Source organism: Phyllostomus hastatus, unplaced genomic scaffold, assembly GCF_019186645.2.
Source record: "Phyllostomus hastatus isolate PE091 unplaced genomic scaffold, TTU_PhHast_1.1 phas_scaffold_317, whole genome shotgun sequence".
NCBI lineage: Eukaryota > Metazoa > Chordata > Mammalia > Chiroptera > Phyllostomidae > Phyllostomus > Phyllostomus hastatus.
In genome coordinates, this window is record NW_025334023.1 from 6,698,449 (window position 1) to 6,718,613 (window position 20,165).

At 45.6% G+C, this 20,165-nt stretch overlaps 1 protein-coding gene across 2 annotated transcripts in view; it reads right to left on the reverse strand.

The window, feature by feature from the left end:
- TENM4 (teneurin transmembrane protein 4) overlaps positions 1 to 20,165 on the reverse strand; it is a 737,235-nt gene that overhangs the window by 108,427 nt on the left and 608,643 nt on the right. For both annotated transcript variants that reach the window (XM_045817894.1, XM_045817893.1), the window contains one exon: positions 13,159 to 13,344. In XM_045817894.1, coding sequence (XP_045673850.1) covers positions 13,159 to 13,344 — 186 coding nt within the window. The remainder of the gene's footprint in view (positions 1 to 13,158; positions 13,345 to 20,165) is intronic.

Below are 20,165 nucleotides of genomic sequence, written 5' to 3' on the forward strand. Positions count from 1 at the left end.
TGTGTTTTCCATTCTATGGAAGAAACATTTATTGAGTGTGTACACCAAGCCTAGGAGGGCTTCCTCCAGAAGTTTAGAAGCAAGTGTAGGCTACATGGTCTTTGCAAAGAAGCCTGTTGGGAAATGTGAAACAGATGCCATCAGCACTGCCACCCAAAAGTGACACAGAAAGCAGTTGCAAAAGCACAGGAGCAGTGCTGGGACGTGCAGGTGACTACTCGGGCATTCTAATTTGGAAGCCAACATCAGCCACCCCTCCTGATCTGAACAGTTATAGACTCCCTCATTCCTCAATTAGTCCCATTCAAATGTTTGTCCATCCAGCTGGGACTTGCTGTTGATTAAACCTTATTTGTATTTGAAACTAGTCTTGGGAGGAAACAGGGTCCAAATGTTAAGAATGGTATATTTTTTTTTCTTGCTCTAAGATATAGCCCCTTGTAACATGCCAAGAACATCTCGTGAGCAGTAGCACAAGCTTGGGGACCATAACAAAGGCTGGCTCTGCCACTCAGTGGCTTTTGAATCTAGGCAACATTTCGTTCTTTGAGCCTTGGTCAACTTACAAATTGGGGTTGTCGGGAGGATTACATAAGATCATGTAGGCATGGTAAACAAAGCCTGACTTATGGCTCGAACATAATATTTGAGTCTTCTACTCACTTTTACCTACTGTTTTGAATGACATTGTAAGTTGTACCCATAACCTCAGGCAGGGCTTATAGAAAGGCAAAATAGAAAACTAAGGCAGTTATTTATATCAGAGTCAGCAAACTTTTTCTATCAACTTCCAGTTAATAAATATTTTAGGTTTGTAAGCCATAAGGTCTCTGTTGCAATAACCTAACTCTGTCCTAGTAGCTTGAAAACAGCCATATACGATTTATAAATGAATGAGCATGGCTGTATTCCAATACAACTTTATTTAAAAAAACATGTGATGAGCCAGATTTGGTCTGTGAGCTGCAGTTTGCCAACCCCTGAGTTAGGTGCTTTGGGACAGTAATCACGATGACTAAATGTCTATGCCACTGTGCTACACACTTTATATACATTATTTCTAAATTAAATAACTTTTGTTATATCTTTCAGATTCTGATTTTCTATGGCAGTTACAATTTCACAATATTTAATCCTAAACATTTATTTAAAGACCATGTGGTGTAATACAGTGTGGACTTTGGAGCTGGGCAGATCTCAGTTCAAATCCCAGCACCACCATTTTACTTACTACATGTAGGATGACTGGCAAATTAATTACCTCTCTAGACCTCAGTTTTCTTATCTGTAAAATGGAGATAATACCTAATTCAAACAGCTGTTGAGAAGATTAATGAAATAATGTATGTCAACCATTTAGCACAGTGGGTGACAGAAGTAGGTATTCAATAAATGAAAGCTACTATTATTTTTATTTTTATTATTGGATTTGTTTTAATGCTGTATAACTTCACTAAGAAATTGACAAACCAGAAAATAGCCTTTTGCCAGTTCAAAGTGTGTCAACATTTGGGTCCAAAGCTATGGTCCTCGTGAATGCAAACCTTGCCAGAGACCTCAGACAAGCCAGGTGGCATAGGCTGCAGCATGCAGTGGCGTAGGAGACAGCAAGATGTGTTCAGGGCCAGGGGTCCCAGTCCAGGACCACCATTTCACACTCTCCTAGCACTGTGTCCTTCTCCCTGAGAGCAATGCTCCCAAGTATATTTAAATTATTCATTTTGTGATTAGCTTAACATCTTACTCCCTTCATTAGAATGTAACTTCCATAAAGGCGACTTGGGGCCTAATCCATGCCTTGCACACTCTCAGTACCTACTTGTTGAGATGAATCAGTGAGTGTCACAGGAAGCCTGCGTGCTGCTGCCTCCTGCCTGCCTAAGTTGTGGGATCTTAGGAAAGTTTACTTTTCCTTTTTTGGACTCAACTTCCTCATCTATAAAACGAGAGTTTGAATGTAATGATCTGTTAGGTTCTTTCCATGTAAGCAATCCAGTAAGAAGGTCAAAGCAACTTCAGATTTGGTGTTTTAGTTCTTCATTTCAACAAATTTTACTTTGCACCTACTGGATGCAAGACCTGTGTTAATTGTAGGGTATACAGAGATGAGATATCCCCTTATTTCAAGAATTTTATATTCTACTTACTGTACTTTGTTCCAGAAAGGATTTAAAGTGGGTCTTATATCTCAAACAATCCTTCCCAGTGTAAATTTTGTGGAATATCACTTCTATGAGTTCATCAAAAACAAGCTTCTGCGGCCAAATAAGTTTGGAAAACATTGCATCCTATGGTCTTATCCTAGAAAGTCATGCTCAATATTAATATATCAAAGACTCTGAGAAGTGTTACAGAAAACAAACCTGCTTATGATGCTATCAGGACATTTTCCAATTTGACCTCAGAATTCTTTCCCCCATAGCCATTTACAGAAATGTGGAGGACTCCATCCCACAAAGCCCACTCTGGGAGGCCGTGGTCCAGGGAGCTCATCTTAGCCCTTAGGGCCTGGTGCCCACATCCTGTGCAGCTCCGAAACTGCCTGGAGGGGCAGGTGTTCCCCTGGAGGGAAAGCTCCAAACCTGACATCATGGAACACTTTATCCACAGGCAGTTTCTTTAAATGGACCAAGTTATGTCCCAAGGGTCTGCATTGTTCTGTCAGTTTCAGGGTTTCAGAGGGACCCTGAGTACCTGTGGGTTGAATGAGGTTTGTTCTGAATCTGCTTCTGGGGTGATCACACCCCATTGGGCAGTAAGAGGAAGCCTCCTCTGGGGTGACTGGTTGACTTTCTTTTTTCTTTTTTTTTAAAGATTTTATTTATTTATTTTTAGAGAAAGGGGGAGGGAATGAAAAAGAGGAGAGAAACATTGATTGGTTGCCTCTTATAAGCCCCCAACAGGGGACCGGGCCTGAAACCCAGGCTATGAGCTGACTGGGATGATGCCCAGACCGCTGAGCCACACCAGTCAGGGCGACCGGCCGACTTGCTAAAGCAACGTGCCTAGCCTTACCCACTACTGAAGCTCATTAATTCCACAAACCCTGAAACTCATCAATAATTCAAGAGCCCAAGTGACATTAACAATCCCCTCTGGAAGGACTCACACCAGGCATTTGTTAGAGCCAAAATAATGTAATTTTAAGCTTTAGAGAAGGGGTAAGCTTTTCTAAAGAAATGATGCCCTTTAAATGACAAGGGACCACTTTATCTTCAACTGTCTGCTTAAGCCTATGAAGGAGCCCCCCTCAACCCATCCCCTCTTGAAGCTAGCTAGCATCAGGTATGACTAGAAGACTTTTAGAATCCTTATTTATTTATGTATGTATTTATTTATTTTTTAGTTAAGGCTATGCAATACACCCACCTATTACACATCAAAATGTCCTGTTTCTTTATGGTTCTCTTTCTGGTCCTCTGGTACTTTTCTCTAGACAAGGTCACTATCATCTCCTACCTAGATAAAAAAATAACAGTCCCACTGGCCTCCTTGTCCCCACATGTTCCCTCCCGACTCTTTTCCAACATTTGGGCAGATCGAAACCCTTCTAAATCACAAGTGTCATCAAGTCATTGTCCTTTTTTAAAAAACCTTCACTGGCTTTCTCATTCACTTACATAAAAGCTCACAATCTTGGTCTATAAGGTCTTGCCTGAATTTGGCGGATCTCCTTGCTAAGTGGACCCCAGACTTGCCCTACCATAACCCTCTTTATTGGAATTTTTATTAGTGTCTTCTGTGCTAGACTGTGGGCAACCCTAGTGAAGGGACTATTTCTGTTGTGTGCTATTCACATTTCCTGGCATTTAGAAGGAGTTTAATGTACTTGTTGAGTGAATTCTGTTTCTTGGGTCTGTATCAGTGCAATTGGAAAGCACAGAATAGAAGCTGGCTTGTCTTCGCACTGAGAAGCACTGTATTTTGACAAGTCCTGAGCTTGCATTTATATAGATCTCTGAATTCTTTCATTAGGATTACCCATTATACCAGAAAGTCAGCCAGATGGGGGCTTGGTGCAGACCCAGATTTTGCCAAGAAACATTGGTCTTTTAGAGCAACTTATGATTCACTGACTCATGAATGTGAAGTATTTCACAAAGCAGGAAAAATCCACCAAACAGATGGTAACACTATTAAATTGAATCTATTCTGATGATTCCTCTAATGATTATTTGTGAAATTCCTAAATAGACTCATGGGTAGTACTCCCTCTTGCTGGAATGATTTTATTCTCAGTTGAGGACCGACATCTAAAATGTGAGGAACTTTGCTAGTCATCTACCTGGTGGGTCCTAGTAACATCTTTGCTGTATTTGGAGGAGATGCCCTGGTTGAAAGCATTTAGTAATTTACATTTCCCCCAAACTCTTTCCACAAGTTTTTAAACAGAAGCTGCTCTCTCATATTAAAAGCTAATTTGGCCTTTTCTTTACAATTTCAAAAATTAGTCTGACTAACAAGTCCTTCTCTAAGGGTTGATAAGCACAGTGATAAAAGAGCAGAGCTGACATCTGTTGAGTGTCATTCCTGCCCACGTGCTGCTTGCTTTACATTCATTATTTCACTTAATCCTCACGCCCACCCCATGAAGTGGGTCCTATTATAAGCCTGTTTTCTAAAGACTCTGAAGTAAAAGGTAGTTAAGTAACTTGTCTAAGGTCACCCAGTTCATTAAGTGTTGGACTTGGGATTCAACTCAGGCAGTCTGACTCCAGTGCCCAAGTCCTTAACCACTGAGCTCATATTTTGTGCCACGTGCTGTGTTAGGACTTAAGGATAAAAAGATGACGAGGGCATGGTATTTCTCCTTAGGGAGCTTGGTGTCTTTTAAAACAAAATAAAACAAAAGACCATCTACTCCCTGAGGTCAGGGGTCTGTTTCCCCCCTTTCTCCAGAGCCTGGAACAGTATCTAGTACTAGCAGTGCTCCATTAGGACGCAGCTCTTCAGACTTCTTAGCTTGTTCTGGAGCCTCCTCTTCTTTCAGGCCACCTACCCTGGTTCCCACCATCTAAATTCTAATGAACCAGGGGCCATAAGGGATGGGCAGGGTGACATGAGATGGGTCATAAATGATGAGGAGTGTATGTGTGTATGGGGAGGGAAGGACAACAGCGCAATGGTAATGTCACAAACAGACTGAGCACTTTGGGGGGAAGAAGGACACTCCAGGTATATCAATCACCTTGTGACCAAAACCCCACCCTCTGGGCACTGGATGTTGTGACAAAGCTGGGGATGTGGCAGCATCTAGACACCATGCTTATGGGGTGTATATACATTTTTTATATACGCAATTCTTCTTTATGCTTATACACAAACACACACACAATGACAACAGGAAAATAGAGGAAGGAAGACCATACCTTTAACTACCCTATCCAGATAGTGAGCTTGGGAAATAAAAGACAGGACATTTAAGGTAGGATCAATAAGTGCAACACTGCCTGCCACATAACCATGCCAGGTGCCAGGGTTACAGTGTGGGGGTACACCCCATATTTTGGGACAGGATAACATGAGAGAGGAGGAGGGAGAGCAAGCACATTCTCCAGAAAGGGCCAAAAGGAACTGCAACTCAAGTATGATCATATAAATGAGAGGACAAATGGATAAGGAAAATGGGAGACTAAGGAGGATGGGAAGCTGCAGAAGTGGCCACACTCCTGTTCTGTCGGGTTTGTTCAGCTCTATGGCAGACTAGACCTTGCCCTTTGTCTTCCCAGAGCTGCATCCAACTTCCCTTCTGGGTAAGCAGTGGTACAACAGCAAGTGCACCGTCTGGGCACTTACAACTATGCAATATGGAAATCATCTTTGATGTGCACTAGGGAAGTGGGTTGAGTCTTTGGTCAAATATACCACTGGATTTTCTGTTGGCCATTTTTGAATGTTCCATTGACATGTGTGTCCACACAGACTTGAACACAGAATGCCTGGTGTTCTAAGAAAGAGGCATCTCTCCTTTGTGTATCTTACAGAGACTGTGAGGTGCTGGTCAATGGATGTCACTGAGAAAAATAAGAAAAAGAAAATCTGACCCCTTCTTAATGTTTATTAACTCAAAATACAGAATGATGCATGCTTTGCTTCCTATTGGAGGGGTTGCATTCAAGCACTGAATTATTTGGCAACCTAAAGTTTTCCTTACTTGTGAGGGTGGGGGTCAAATGTTGCTCTGAAAGAAAGAAAGCAGGGCAGACCTCTTCATTCCCAGCATAAACCAGTTAACACCATTGCACCTCCTCCACCTCCGCTGCCGTCTAATCATTTGAGGAGCTCCCCCACCCTGTATGATTCCTCCACGCGTGCTCCCTCAAAGGCAGGTGCATGGCTGTTTCCTAAAGGACCTGATGCTTTTTGCCAGACTGGCCCCCATCCTTAGCTCATTGATTTCATACCTGAGTCAAATGTCCATAGTTGGGACTGGACTGCAATGGTGGGGCCTTATCTGGAAGCCTGAGGGTTCTATCTGTAAGGACATTCTTACTCTCCTCCGGATAGGATAGGTACTATTGCCTTTCATCAATATATATTTGCCTCAAAAGATTGGTAGATGGGAGGCTCTGTTCTCAGTTTGGGTATCCATGTGGTCTGGGTTTCAAGATGAAACATGCTCCTGGAGGCTGCACAGCCAAGTGGAAAATTGGGAAGAGGAGATGGGGCTGCATGCTTCTCCTTCATTCTTATAGATGCTGTGGAGTCTGTGAGATAATAGGCTATAACAGGGAAAATGATGGAGAGTGGCTTATTAAGCAGGAGTGAATAAACAAAGCTGTGGAATACCAAACAGTGAAAAATAGGGCCAGCATGCGTGTAAAACAGCCCAGGAAACACCTCTGGCTAAAGTGGAGGCTTTCTCAATTCTTGGTTCATCTGTCACTTTTGTCTTAGTCAAGCTCATCATCTCATTTTGCAAAGTGATCTAAACTTTCTTAGATGTCACCTCCCAGGACACGCCACCAGAGAGCAATAATAACACACTGGATCTCTGGCTCAGTTGTTCTTAGTTTTGTGGAGGGTCATAATCACATATTCTCATGAAAACTCTGAGCCCAGCCCAGCTGCAGAAGAGATGAAGTGAGCTTAGATTTCTTTCACGGGGTTGGGAAGGGTGACTAGGCTGAACGAGATACCATCATGATCCGAATGGCCATACCACCATGCAGCATCCACTCTGAGAGAGTTCTCCAGCTGGAAACACTTTGATTGTCTGCAAACTTAATGGTGATATCATGGCTCTGGTGGTGCATACAGACTACATCCACTCTATTGGGTAATCTCCCCAAGCCCAGGGGCTGACTTCAGAGAGCTCTCTCTTTTCTAATGCCATTTTATTTTTGAAAATTTTTTTAGTAATAAAGATCTCTATTAAATGTAAATACATTTTTAATACCTTTAAAAATGCTTACTAATTTCTCCAGACTCAGGCAGCAGTAGCAGCCAGTAGGGTCACCTGCGGTAGACTCCAGTTGCAATCAACGTCGTGGATTTCGGGAGACAAGAGAGGACGTTCAAAACTTCAAATTCTGACTTCACAAATTATGAGTCACTTTTACACAGTGACCTCAACTCACAATGTGAGTCTGAAAGCTGGCAACAGCCAGTCAATGCTAAGTCCAAAAGTTTCCTGGGAAGGAATGGAGCTTCCTTGTCTCTGGCTATTGAGCATGGAGGTGATAACTGGGTCTTTCAAGTCCAATGCTATTTATTTATAAGAGGCACACGCAGAAGTCCACACTAGTATTGCTTTCGCTGTTTGAAAATCTTGGCACATATGCCCTTGAGTGTGGTCACTTAAAAATTCATAGTGATTTTAAAGTATTAACTTTAAGAAAAGATGGCATAATGTCCATAAGTTTGCATTATGAATGGTGGGTTCAGGACTTCACAAAATCCCTTTGCCTTTCTCCTCAGAACCTCAGGATGAAGACAATGGCAGAAGAATCATTTTTCCTGCTGGGCCATACTGATTCTTTCAACATTGCACAGATGTTTCTTGTGCCCCTGCATTCCTGTCACTTTGCCCAAAGCTGGGGACAGTGGTGGCACACAGCTGTTCATCACACAGACACTGAGCCTTGGCCACGGGGCTGCCCTGTGACGTCTTAGATCTCGTCAGCATCTCTCTAACTGCCAACAGGAAAACTTCTTTCCTTGACTTGCCTGTACCAACAAAAGCTTCCCTTAGGGTAATCCCAAGAAGCTTCAGGGGCCCCCAGTGGAAGGCTATGGAGAACACGGCAAGGGGCTTTTCATTCTGATTCCAAGGGAGCATCCGCTGACTCTGACAGGAGTATCATTGGAACACGTTTGGCCAGATTAAACAAGGACCATTATAGCAGGTGATGCCTGGGGTGGTTATAGTTGTCTAAATCTCTTTCAGATGAATGAAGAACCATCAAAGACACGTTCTTGTTAAGATCTTGGATACATTAACACTCTTCTCTCTTTGGGTGGTCAGTGAGCATGTGACCAATGACACCCATCCTGAAAGGGACTCACAAGACATGCTAACTTTCCTGCAGTTTCCCACCCCTACTTCGTGAGGGCTAATGCTTGCCAGAACTGGCGACTAACCAGCATCCTGCTCTGATAAGCTGGGGTAGGTCCCTCTCCTCTTCCTCTTCCTCTTCCTCCTTGTCAGGCCATAGGTCCTGTTGTGAGAATGCTTTGGAGGAGGGATAAACACAGGGCTGTCACACAGGAGCCGATGCCTTGTGAGTGCCTCATGAGTTCTCTCTTGAAGACTAATTTGCAAAAAATACCACCCTCCCAAAAAAGCCCCATGCTGAGAGCTACCATTCAGAAGTGAACACAGAGCTCCAGAGGATTTTGTGGTCTTTATCGTTTCTCTTCATCTGGTTTTGCTCACTCCGGCAACTGCATCACCAGAGTATTATTTTGATCTTTACTCCCAGAGGAGGATTTGTTTAAGAACCAAGATTTATATGATTGGATAGCTCTCCTGAAGCCTACTAAATAATTCTGTATATCTGGCATCTTGAATAATCACAACTTTGGGGTCAAGGTTGGAATTTGACAAATGTAATCAGAAGCTGGCATTTCCCACATGTGTTTTGAGACTTTATGGACAAGGGGCACCAAAGTGAATAAAATAACTATCATAGAAGTGATCCAAAATGTCAGTAGTGTTTTCAAAGAAATAGGAAAAAAATTGAACACCTTCTTAAATTTAACACCTTCTTAAATTTAGCTTTCTCTAAAGAAACTGGATGTCAAGCCCAAGACTTAAGAGAGCCATAAAATTCCTGGAAAAGACATCCAAAAATAATGCTTTTGCTGGCTCTGTGTTGACCATATACTTACGAAACAGTTCCAAATCAATCCATTTTACCTTAACTTCTGGATTAGGAAAACTGGGTTTCATATATGCCAGTGATTTTCAACCAATGTGCCACAAGAATTTGTAAAACATGCAGTACCTGACTGTTTAGTCAGGGGCACTGACCTCTTTTTCCTTAGATGGGCAAATAAAAAAATGACAACAGCCAATACAACAATAGCAGTCCTGTGTGAATAAATCAAAATTATACCTTTTTTTGGTCAGATCAGCAAAAAAATATTTTTTTTTCTGATGTGTCGCAGAATTTTAGTAATTAGTTTGTGTGTGCAGGAGATGATAAAGGCTGAAAATTGCTGATATGTGCAAGTGGGAGTATTAGTGACGAGTGAGAGCAAAGATGAAAAATCCCTTTTTATGTGTGTGGTATTTTAGGAGCACGTAATTCGGATTCAGGCCATTGGGTGCGCGGGTCCACGGGCACCAGCAGGCCTCCTCTGGCCACCCCCTCCGCGGTCCACCGAGGGAGAGACAGAGGCCCCCTCTGACCACGCGATCTGACCTTTCTTGAAGATGCAAAAAGGTAGATAATTTTGAGCATAAGGAATTAGAATTCAATGTGAAATATTATTGCTTTGTAACAACAAAAAAAAGAAAGACAAGAATAGAAAAGAAAGAAACTGCTGCCTGTTAAAGACGATGTCGCTGTCAAATTCCCTTTTATTCTGAAAACCAACCTCTTTTGAAGAAAGGCAAGTAGCTTCCCCAAAGAAAATATGGACCAAATCCTACAAAGGGGAAATTTAGCTCCTACTTTAGTAATCTGCTCTGGGGAACGTCACTGGGGTAAAAAGGCCCTTATATGCTGCGGACTTGAACACAAGGAGTGCAGACTCGTCTTAGTCTTTGATGCCAGCTGCTAGAAGTACTCAAGCAGCCCTTTCCTGTTTAGGACGGACAGTAGTGTGTGAATAAACAGGCCCCCCTCTCTTCCGCTTCCACTGCGTGAGATCTCGGGGTCTGTGTGGTGGACACGCATCTGCGTTGTGGGTGCCGGCCCGTTCTCTGGTGCGGGACGTGACTGTGCCACAGCCTGTGGGCTAGCAGCACTGTAACGACCCACTGCCTAACAATCTGGTAACAAGAGAAAATGTAACACTTTGAATTTCTAAATTTTGGCATCAGCATTTTTTTTTTCCTTTTCCTAAAGGATCCTCACAGGGAGCAAAGTTCCTGGAAATATAAAAAGTGTTTCTTGTTACCATCCATGTTTAAGTTTAAAAGGGGGTTTCTCCTTGACTCATTTCCATTCCAAAATGAAAAAGAAGGCACTCCATTGTTTCCCTCCTTTGCACGGCCCACCACTGCCCTTCTGTCCCTAAGGTTACTGAAGTGTCCCTCAGCACTGGGTGTCAGGTTTCTTGGCGGAGATGCAGCCGTCCATAGGCAGAGACCCACCAGAGCACGTTGCCATGCGGGGAGATCAGACAAGGACAAAGAAATGCTCACCACACAGTGAAAGGTAATCAAGTTCCCAGCCAGCGTCCTTTCATCTGAGCCACTATGACTAGTCCATTACTTCTTCAATGTCCTGTGACATTTTTCTGGTATTTATGACTGTCAGCCTCCCTCTTGAATCGTGCACATTTACCTTGATGTATTTCTTATCTGGAGGGGAAGACGCATCTGCCATCCGAGGAGGAATCTGCTCTTCAAGAGTGACAACCGGGTGAGCAGGGGAGGAGTGGCGGGGTGGCTTGACTGCTTGGCATCAGAACAAAAGGGGTGTTCTTCAGGCCACGCTGCTGAGCACCCCCGGGACGCTGCACGTGGCACGGCCTGCCCGCAGCCCTGCCACGAGACCCCTGTGGCTGCCCTGAGGGAGAAGAGCACTAAATCCCTCATGTCACGGGACTCAAATGAGATGCTTTTATCTTACAAAAGTCTGACGTCTGTCAACTTTGTGGAACTTGGTAAGGAGAACTCAGGTCTCTGTAACAAGATGGAATAACAGAATGTACTCTCTCTGGGCTCTGCTTTTGGTTTTGCTGGGGATGGGACCCCTTGTGGGCTGGAGAGGCTGAAAGGTCAGCCTGTCCTCAGTCACCCAGAAAAGAGAAAGCAGAGCTGAAAGAAGAAGGCCCGTTGGGCACCTGGGCCACTTCTCTCAAGGGGGGTTCAGGACAAGCATAAGGCAAGATGCCGCTGACAGAGAGAATGCTCCTGGGAGCCACACAGTAAGACACGCAGCACATTCAGCCATGGAAAAGCAGGGCGGGCTGCCACTGGCTCTGAGAGGCTTTTAAGAATGTGGGCTGGCACATGAGGCCCGGAGCTCTGAACACTCCCGTAACAGCAAGACACAGCCTCCGGGGAGGGTACGAGCTGGATGCCTCTGTAGAAACCCCGGGCTCTGTCCCACAAGGACTGCAGAGCAGGCAGCTGGACAGCAGCCCCTGCCCATGGCTCAGAAAACAGCCTCCGATACCTGCTACACTTCTTAAAATTTAGGTGGCCTTCAGCCTCAGGTCCCTGAAAAGGAAAGAATATGTTTACCTTCACAGGGTGATTGTTAGAAGTATGTAATAGTGCAGTTAAAGCCTTGAGCACAGTACTTGGCACATTGTAAATATTTGAAAATCAGAGGCCGTTATTACGAATAGTAACAAGCACAAGGTATTCTACAGCCGATTAGAAACAGAGCGATGTTGTGAGGGCAGGCATGGTTAATACAAACTTATTTCAGGCTACAAAACAAAAGGAATGAAGCCTTAAAAAATGAGATAAGAGGCAGCTCTATTTGCTCAAAATCCCTTTGTACCCCTCAAGGCTTTGGGGCTTGTCTCCCAGTTGCAATAAGACTCAGGAGGTGATTTTCAGAGCTGGAGAGGCATCCAGAATCCTGCCTTCTAAAGCCATGTGCTCACCATCTGATCACAGATCCTTCTTTTAAAAAACATGGAAGGGGAAGAAGTTAAAACACACATACACAAACCAGTTGATTCAATAAAGAGCTTTCGGGGAGTGTTCATTCCAGATAATAAACCAAGCAAAATGTCTGGCTGTGTTTAAAATCAACAAAACCAGCAGGAAAGGCAGAAAGAAGGGAATGGAGTGATCAGCTTGTTTTGAAAGCTGCCAACAGTGCTGCTTTAGCGGGGGCGGTGGTGCCGCGGAGCCCCCAAGAGAGGAGAAAGGAGACAAACGCAGACAGGACGGAAGCTGTGGACAGGGGAGGGAGGGGTCCTAGGCCTAATGGGATGCAGATGTGGCCTGTGGGAAGCTTTCCCCAGGATTTCAGCCTTCTTTGGGAGCTCAGACCTAGGAGGCCAGTGGGTATGGAGGACTCAGACTAAGCCCAACTCCTCCCAACCAGATTACAAATCTGATAATAATGGCTGTATTTATTGGGCACTCTACTGTGTGCCAGCCTGTTGTAAGCTCTTTATATGCATTATTATCCCCACTTTATAGGTGCAGAAACTGAGGCTTGGAGAGGCATTAGGACCTGCCCACTGCTGCTAGGGGAGACTCCACTGGCTCATTCTCGAACCCCAGCTCCTTAACACAGAGCTATACTGCATTTGGCCTGGGAAGGCTAGATGGCAAGGCATGCTAACCTGCTCGCTGGGCTCTGGGAAATGCAGACTGGGGAGGAGAGGTTAAGAGTGCTCAGTTATGAGTTTAAGTCCAGTTGATGTCTAGGAAATGCCAACCATAATGTCACCAGATGAAAGGACTTTTGGCCCCGTTCCCGCATGCGGCGGAGCCCCTGCCCTGGCCCTGGAGTACACGGCCGACAAAGGCACCATGCAGGCCGGAGAAGGCACCCCGGGCCTGGCCCGCCATACCGATGGTGCAGTGCTCGCCGTTCCAGCCGGGGCTGCATTCACACTTGCCGTCGTGGCAGGTCCCATGCTCGGCGCAGCGCGGGTGGCAGGCCCGCTGGTCACAGGCCGTCCCCATCCAGCCATCCTCGCAGCGGCAGGTGCCCCCCACGCACACGCCGTGGCCACCGCAGTCGGCGGCACAGATCTCTGTGGGGAGGGGGTGGGTGGGGGAGAGGGCCAGGAGGGATAGGAGAGGGGGGAGAGAGAAAACACAAGTATTGAGCAAGTTGTTGTTGGAACAAGGGTCACACTTGGCTACCTTCCTTGGCTCCTGTGAGCAGTCAGGGTTCCAGGGGCTTGGGAAGCTAATCTCGGAGGACAACGACCCTCGGACAAGAACAATTCTCTGGGCGGAAGCCTGCCTGGGCCCATTCTTCACCAAAATAGGATGGATTGAAGGGCTCTGCTCTGTTTGTTTTTCCCTATTGCCAGCCTGTCCCCTCTTCTGTGCTTGCCACTTGCAGAGGGGACCGTCCTGCTGAACAGATGTGAGGAAAAGTCAAATTTAATTAAAAACCAGTTATGTGTGAAAACAAAGTGAGGATGAGCCCCGATCGCCGAGAGAAGTGTTTGTGGGTCTGGCGGGGGTGTGTGAAGGGTTCTGGGCCTGCATTTCGTCCCAGCCTTGACTCTAGTTGATGTGGGGTCAAAGACAGGCTGGCCCCTGCACCTCCGCATGTACTCCAGGTGGTTGTTTGGTGCTTTTGCTGGGTTCACATTCTGTCCTGCTCTGTGCTTCATCACTGCAGCTTCAAGCACCACCCAAATGGCCTTTCTGATCCCAAGCACAGAGACGGTGGTGGAGGGGCTGGCACACTCCACAGCCAGGGTGGAAGTGCCTGGCCTTTCACACACACACACATGACCTGATTCAGAAGCTCCACAGGCTTGGGGTCAATGCAGCTTCGAGGGTACTCAGACAGAGGTTGTGAAGGCTCCAAACATAACTGCTTTTTAGGAAATGGGTTGAGCAACCACAGCCACCGACACTCTCTGCCAGGGCTCTGATGGAGATCCTGACTCGGTTCTGGGCCTCGCAGCCCAGCCATCTTCCAGTGAAAATCCCAATACCTCTAATTCCTTTCAAGCTAACGTAATTGGCATCTGTGTCAAATTGCATTTGCCCATTACTACTCCCTTCTAAGCTACTAATAGTCTAGCTACTTTTGAAAAAGGAAAGAAAACAAAGTTAGATCTTGGAGGCTCAGACATTTGTTATGAATCTACAAGGCAATGGCTAAAATGTTCAAGAATTAAAAAAAAAGTCTGTGGTGTCTTTCCATGCCAGACAGTTCGCCAAGCACACTACCTGAAGGGGAGGTGCTGCGTGCAGTAACACACCGGATTTCTTAGCTACCCAGAGGGAGGGAGGCCGCTGTACCATGGGTTCATGGAGCCCTGACCTAGAGCCAGGTTCTCTGACTTCTCTGATGTGTTGTGGGTAGGCAGTAATGATGCGGCCTCACCGCACCTGTGCTGGCCATCGGACCTGCGATGAGCACTCGGCGAAACAGATGACCGAAAGGGTACGACAAAGCTCACCCACTCAAGAAATGTTTCTTGGGACAATGAGTTCTAGACCAGGAGTCCAAGGACCAGGTTTGTGAGTTCTGTGCCTGCTCAGCCACTAGTCTGCCACATGACCTTGGGAAGGTCACTTTCCCTCTTTGGGTATCAGTTTCCTCATCCACTGCAGGGGGAACCTGATGGCATCTCCTGGCTCCAAGCCTGTGGGGGTCTGATATGAGTACTTCCATGTGACAGAGCATCGTCTATGCCCAGGCTCAGCTCAAGTGTCCCTCCTTCTCTGGAGTCTCCTGTGATTCGTCCTGCGGTTATTCTCCCCCTACTACACGGTACAGTGATTTGCTGTTTCTGTATCTGTCTCACTTTCACAATAGGGACACTGGAGGCTGGGTCAAATTCTTCTGATCCACTTTACGCCTAAGACCCAGCACAGAACTTGGCACACAACAGACCCTTAATTAAAGTTTATTGGATAATGGGAGAATCTGCGAGTGCCTGGGGCTATGTAGGTACCTGAGAATGTACAACAGTTCACAGATCCCCTGAGCAGCCTGGCTGAAAATCAGTGCAGGGCTATTTGCCTGGTTCTCTCTAGTGAGTTGTGGTTGTGGAAACTTCCCAAGTGAGGGTGGGACTGTGGAACAGTGTCTCTCCAGACAGCTGCCCTCCTGGAATGGGGCTTTCCAAGTCTGCTCTTCAAACTTCTTTACCACCTTTGCACACAGAACACAATGACAATCTCCAGGCCCCAGGCCTCCCCAAGTCCTGTTTCCGAAGTTTCCAACCCCTCTGCACAGCGCTGCACAGGGCAGTGACCCCCGGCGACTTTGGAGGCTGAGCCTGCACTCAGGGCTAGACCTTTCCTGAGAGACTGGGAGGGAAGATTAGCTTAGCTCTTATTTGGGTGTACTCAGCACTGTTTCCAGGTGGTACTTTATGGTGGCACCAAGGTGTGAGCCATGGGAGGGACAGGCTGCTGGGGCCCAAGCCTTGGTGATTCAGCCAGCAGGGCAGGCAGAGGTCATGGGGGCAGAGAGCAGAAGAGGCAGGCTCTCCCCACAGCTTGACTGTCTGACCTCAGGTCTTAGCCAGCAGGCAGTTCAGCGTCCTGGAAGCAGTGGGATGAAAGAGCACGACTTAGAATCAGATGTGCTCTGAATGTCAGTTCTGGCAATTATTTGACTTTGGGCAACCTCTTCAATGGCCCTGAGCTCCATTTTCTTCCTCTGTAAAATGGGGATGATGATCACACACACTTCAGAGAGTACTGAGTTCCTGATATGCAGTAGGTATCAATAAATTCATACTGATTCACTTATTCTTCCAATAATATCTCATGTATGTCCACTATGTGCCAGAGACTGTGCCTGGGGCTAGGAATCCAGAGGTCAATAAGATATGTTCTCCACCCTCCAGGAGCTCACAGTCCAGACAAAGCACAAACTGATACTGGTGTTCCAAAGACTGTCCAAATAATCCACAGCTGCTGCACACTTCTGCACCTTTTTCCTTATGTGCAATGAATAAAAACCATGAATCTTAGGGCCAGATGGATTTGAGGTCTACCCTTGGCTTTACCACTTATTGGCTGGGTAACCTGCAAGTTATGAAATTCACTGAGCCCTGCTTTTCATTTCTATAAAATGGGAATAATTCCCACTTCACCAATCTTACAGGGCTGGTGTTAGATGAAATGAGGTAATGTGTGAGAAAGCTGTATTTGGCTTAATAGTTAACACTTATAACTCTCCATGTACCATTTCTCATTTAACTCATAGCAATCCTGTGAAACACCTGGCTATTATGTCTCCTTCAGGCGGGGCTACTGAGACCCACGCAGCATAAGGGGATTCCACAAGGTCATGTAGTCACCTGGTGCTTCTTCCTCATTTTGACAATCCTCAGAGCAATGCTGCAAGGCAGACAATTTCTAGATAAGGGAAGTCAGGTAAAGGGGCAGCCTTCCCTTTGAGGGGAACTTCTGAAGTTCCAGTTCTTTAAGCACACCCCACCCCCACCCCACCCCCAACCCACCTCCACCCTTTTGTGACCCTGTGATACCCAAGTCAGACCCTGGGTAGATGTGAAGTGAAATGAGATCCTCTTCGCAGAGTTTCCCAGACACTCAGTCTCACTATTCTCATCTGGAGTCCGCTGCGCTGTCCATCCAAACACTCCATTTCCTGGCCAGTTAGTTTACACTAGACGTGCTCTCCTGGCCTGGAGCTCCTGTTGCCTGGTGGCCAGGTGCCCCTCCATCAGCCCTTTACAAGCTGGGTGTGAGCTCTTACACTTTAGTTAGTGGAAGGGGCCTGAACAGGGTGACCTTGATGTTTATGGGGTGCTGACTGATGGTCAGACAACCTGTCAGGGTCCAGGTTCTCCTCCATCTGAGTGGAAGAGACCCACTGGCTCACCGCAGAAGCTTGAGATGCTACTTTATTATTTGTCCTCAAGCTACAGGCACTATATTGTTTACACACACACACATACACACACGTATACCTCAATATTTTTTGTTCTTAAAGTAAAAGGAATTCCTTTATTTTTCCTTCTCACTTCTGCTCTGACATTAAAGCAGATGGAACTTCCCAGAGTGGAGAATGAAAACCAAACAGTATGAGGCTAAAGAACATGCTTTGACAGCTCACATGCCCTTCATGTAACGTGAATGGTACTTCGTGAAATTTGGGTCCTGGCTCCTCTCTAGGTCTCAAGTCTCCTTACACGTAAACAGTAGATGACACCAGCCACTGTAGAGTTGTAGGAATTGCTCTCAGTTGTGTAATTTCATGAGCGCTCACTACAGGGGGCACTGGGGATCCAGTGGTGACTCTGACAAATGTATTCTTTCCTGACCTCAGGGGTTTACATTGTAGCATGGCAGGGAGATCGAACCTCAATCCATTAAATGAGGTCACATGAATGGAAGTGCAGCTTCTAGCCTAGTGCTTGGCACATGGTCAGGATGTCATCAATTGTGCACGCGCATTCTTGTAAGAAAGGAAATGAGGCAGAGAGGCAAGTGTATCAGACTTGCACACTTGTTCACATGGAGTCAGATCAGATGAGAATTCTGGTTCATGCACCATACCCAGTACAAGTGAGCATTGGATAAATGCTAGTTGACGTTCATGTGATTAACATCAGAGCTTTCTCACTAAATGCTGGAGGGTCAGGGCCTGGGTGGGCTCTTCTGAAGTACCATGGGGCACACAATCCATTGGGTACGTTTTTGTTCAGATTCTGACCCCCCAATTTCTTTGGGTCCCTGTGGAGTTCTGAGATAATTACTTAATCTCTCTGAGACATACTTCTTCACCCCCAAAATGGGGAGAGCAATAACAGCCCCCTACAGGATGAGGAAGTATATGTAAAAAGTTCAATGTATGTTATGTACACGACTGAATAATGAGGACCTAAGACATCCTGTATCAGCACAATTCCTAGTCAAATAGCAGAGGAGCACCTTCTTGATGAGCAAAATATTTGCTTTTCTAGTATCAGCCTTGAACCTTGGATAGTAAGCCCTTTCTCTGGCCACCTAGCATGGTCTTACCATCAGTAAGACCTTCAAAACCCATTTAAAAGCTATTTACATTTGTAGTCTAGGTGTCCTCTTGAAAACAGGTGAAAATCCCTGACTCTTCTACAATTCCAAGCCTATGGTGTTCCTGACTGTACCATGTAAGTCCTTGGAGATGAACCAAGCTAGGCCCAAGAACACCTTAGCTCTCCCCCTCACTTTTTAAAATCCTCAGCCAAGGATATATGTTTACTGATTTTAGAGAGAGGGGAGGGGGAGAAGGGAGGGAGAGAGAGAGAGAGGAACATTGATATGAGAGAGAGAAATATTGACTGGTTGCTCTTTGCATGTGCCCTGACGGGGCACTGAATCTGCAACCCAGGCATATACCCTGACCAGGAATTGAATCCACAACCTTTTGGTTTACAGGGTGACACTCCAACCAACTGAGCCACACTGGCCAGGACTGAACATCTTAGTTCTTTCCCTAGACACCTCCCCTTCCCACCCTACCTCTGCCCTGTCTCACCTGTGCACGTGTCTTCTCTCTAGACTGGAAGCCCACCTGAGGGCAGCTCGAACATTTATTCATCTTGGTTCCCTGGTAGCAGGCCTGAGGCCTGGCACAGCATGAGCTTTCAACAAATATTTGTCGAAAGAACAGACGAATTAAAAAACAAAAAAGCTTCATGGAAGAGGTGTCATGTCAGTTGGTGCAACTCTATGTCACTGCCATATCGTGCAAAATTTATTTGGTTAAATATATTCATGTGGGCTCAGTCTGCCTTGTGCCTAACCTTGTTAGAAACTCATCTTCTCCAGTCGCCAACTGAGAATGCTACAATTTTAAAGTGTTCCGTCCTTATACCCTCACACACATCTTCATCATCCCCACATCTGTGTCCCACCCATTCTCTTTGTACAACACCAGTGGATACATGAGGAGAAGGTGAAAAGGGCAGGGAAAGACACAAGGTTTAGCTATTGGTTGACTGTGCCCCAAAGTGTACATATACGGGAAAATGCTGCCCCAGGCTCCTCTTGCTAGATATTGATCTTGTAAGAGCCCGGATGAAGCTGGAGATCTATCATGGGGCTACATTTTAATTTGTCCTGACTTACTTTACAATCCTGTTCTTTAACACAGCTGGTAGGGGAAGCTGTGTAATTTTCTCACAGTTTCTTCAACTTGGAAAGATGAAAAAAATTGGCATGAGTTGGGGATGGAGAGGACCCCACCCAAGAATCTGTGTTCTTTCCTGCTGAGCCAGGAACAGATACTGGTGAAGATTTTTTTTTTTACATTCCAGGAGTGTGTGACTAGAGCCTTGGCCCCATGAGACCTCCTGGGAAGTCCTTTGATAAGTCTGCACTGAGCACTAAAAGGGATGATAGGGGAAATTGTTCCATTTTGCTTAGGACCTAAAGTTCTTAGAGTAACCTTAAGAAAATGTAATAGTGGGTTAAATAATTTAAAATGATTCCCACTAGGATTTTGTTTTATTACCAGCTCATCTGAGTTAGTGAACAACTTGGGGACTTTCTCTGAAATCCTGGTACATTTTCAGACCAAGCCTCATGACACAGAACTTGAGGCAAAAATAAGGAGAAAATGTAGAACCATTGTTGGCACACAACTACTGCCTCATTAAATCCTCACAACAATCCTGCAATGATATTTTCACTTCAGTATTATAGGTGAGGAAAGTGGTTGGAGAGATTAAGAGACATGCTCAAAGATACTTAGCTAGAATAAAAGGTGACTGATTAACACAGCTATTTGGTCTGTAAATTATGGGACCAGGTTTAGGCAAAATCTCAGATGATGTGACTCATCTCCCTGACTGTTAGTTATGTATTAGATCAACACCCCAGCTAACCTATGGGATCTCTGAAATCAGAGTCTGCGTCTCCT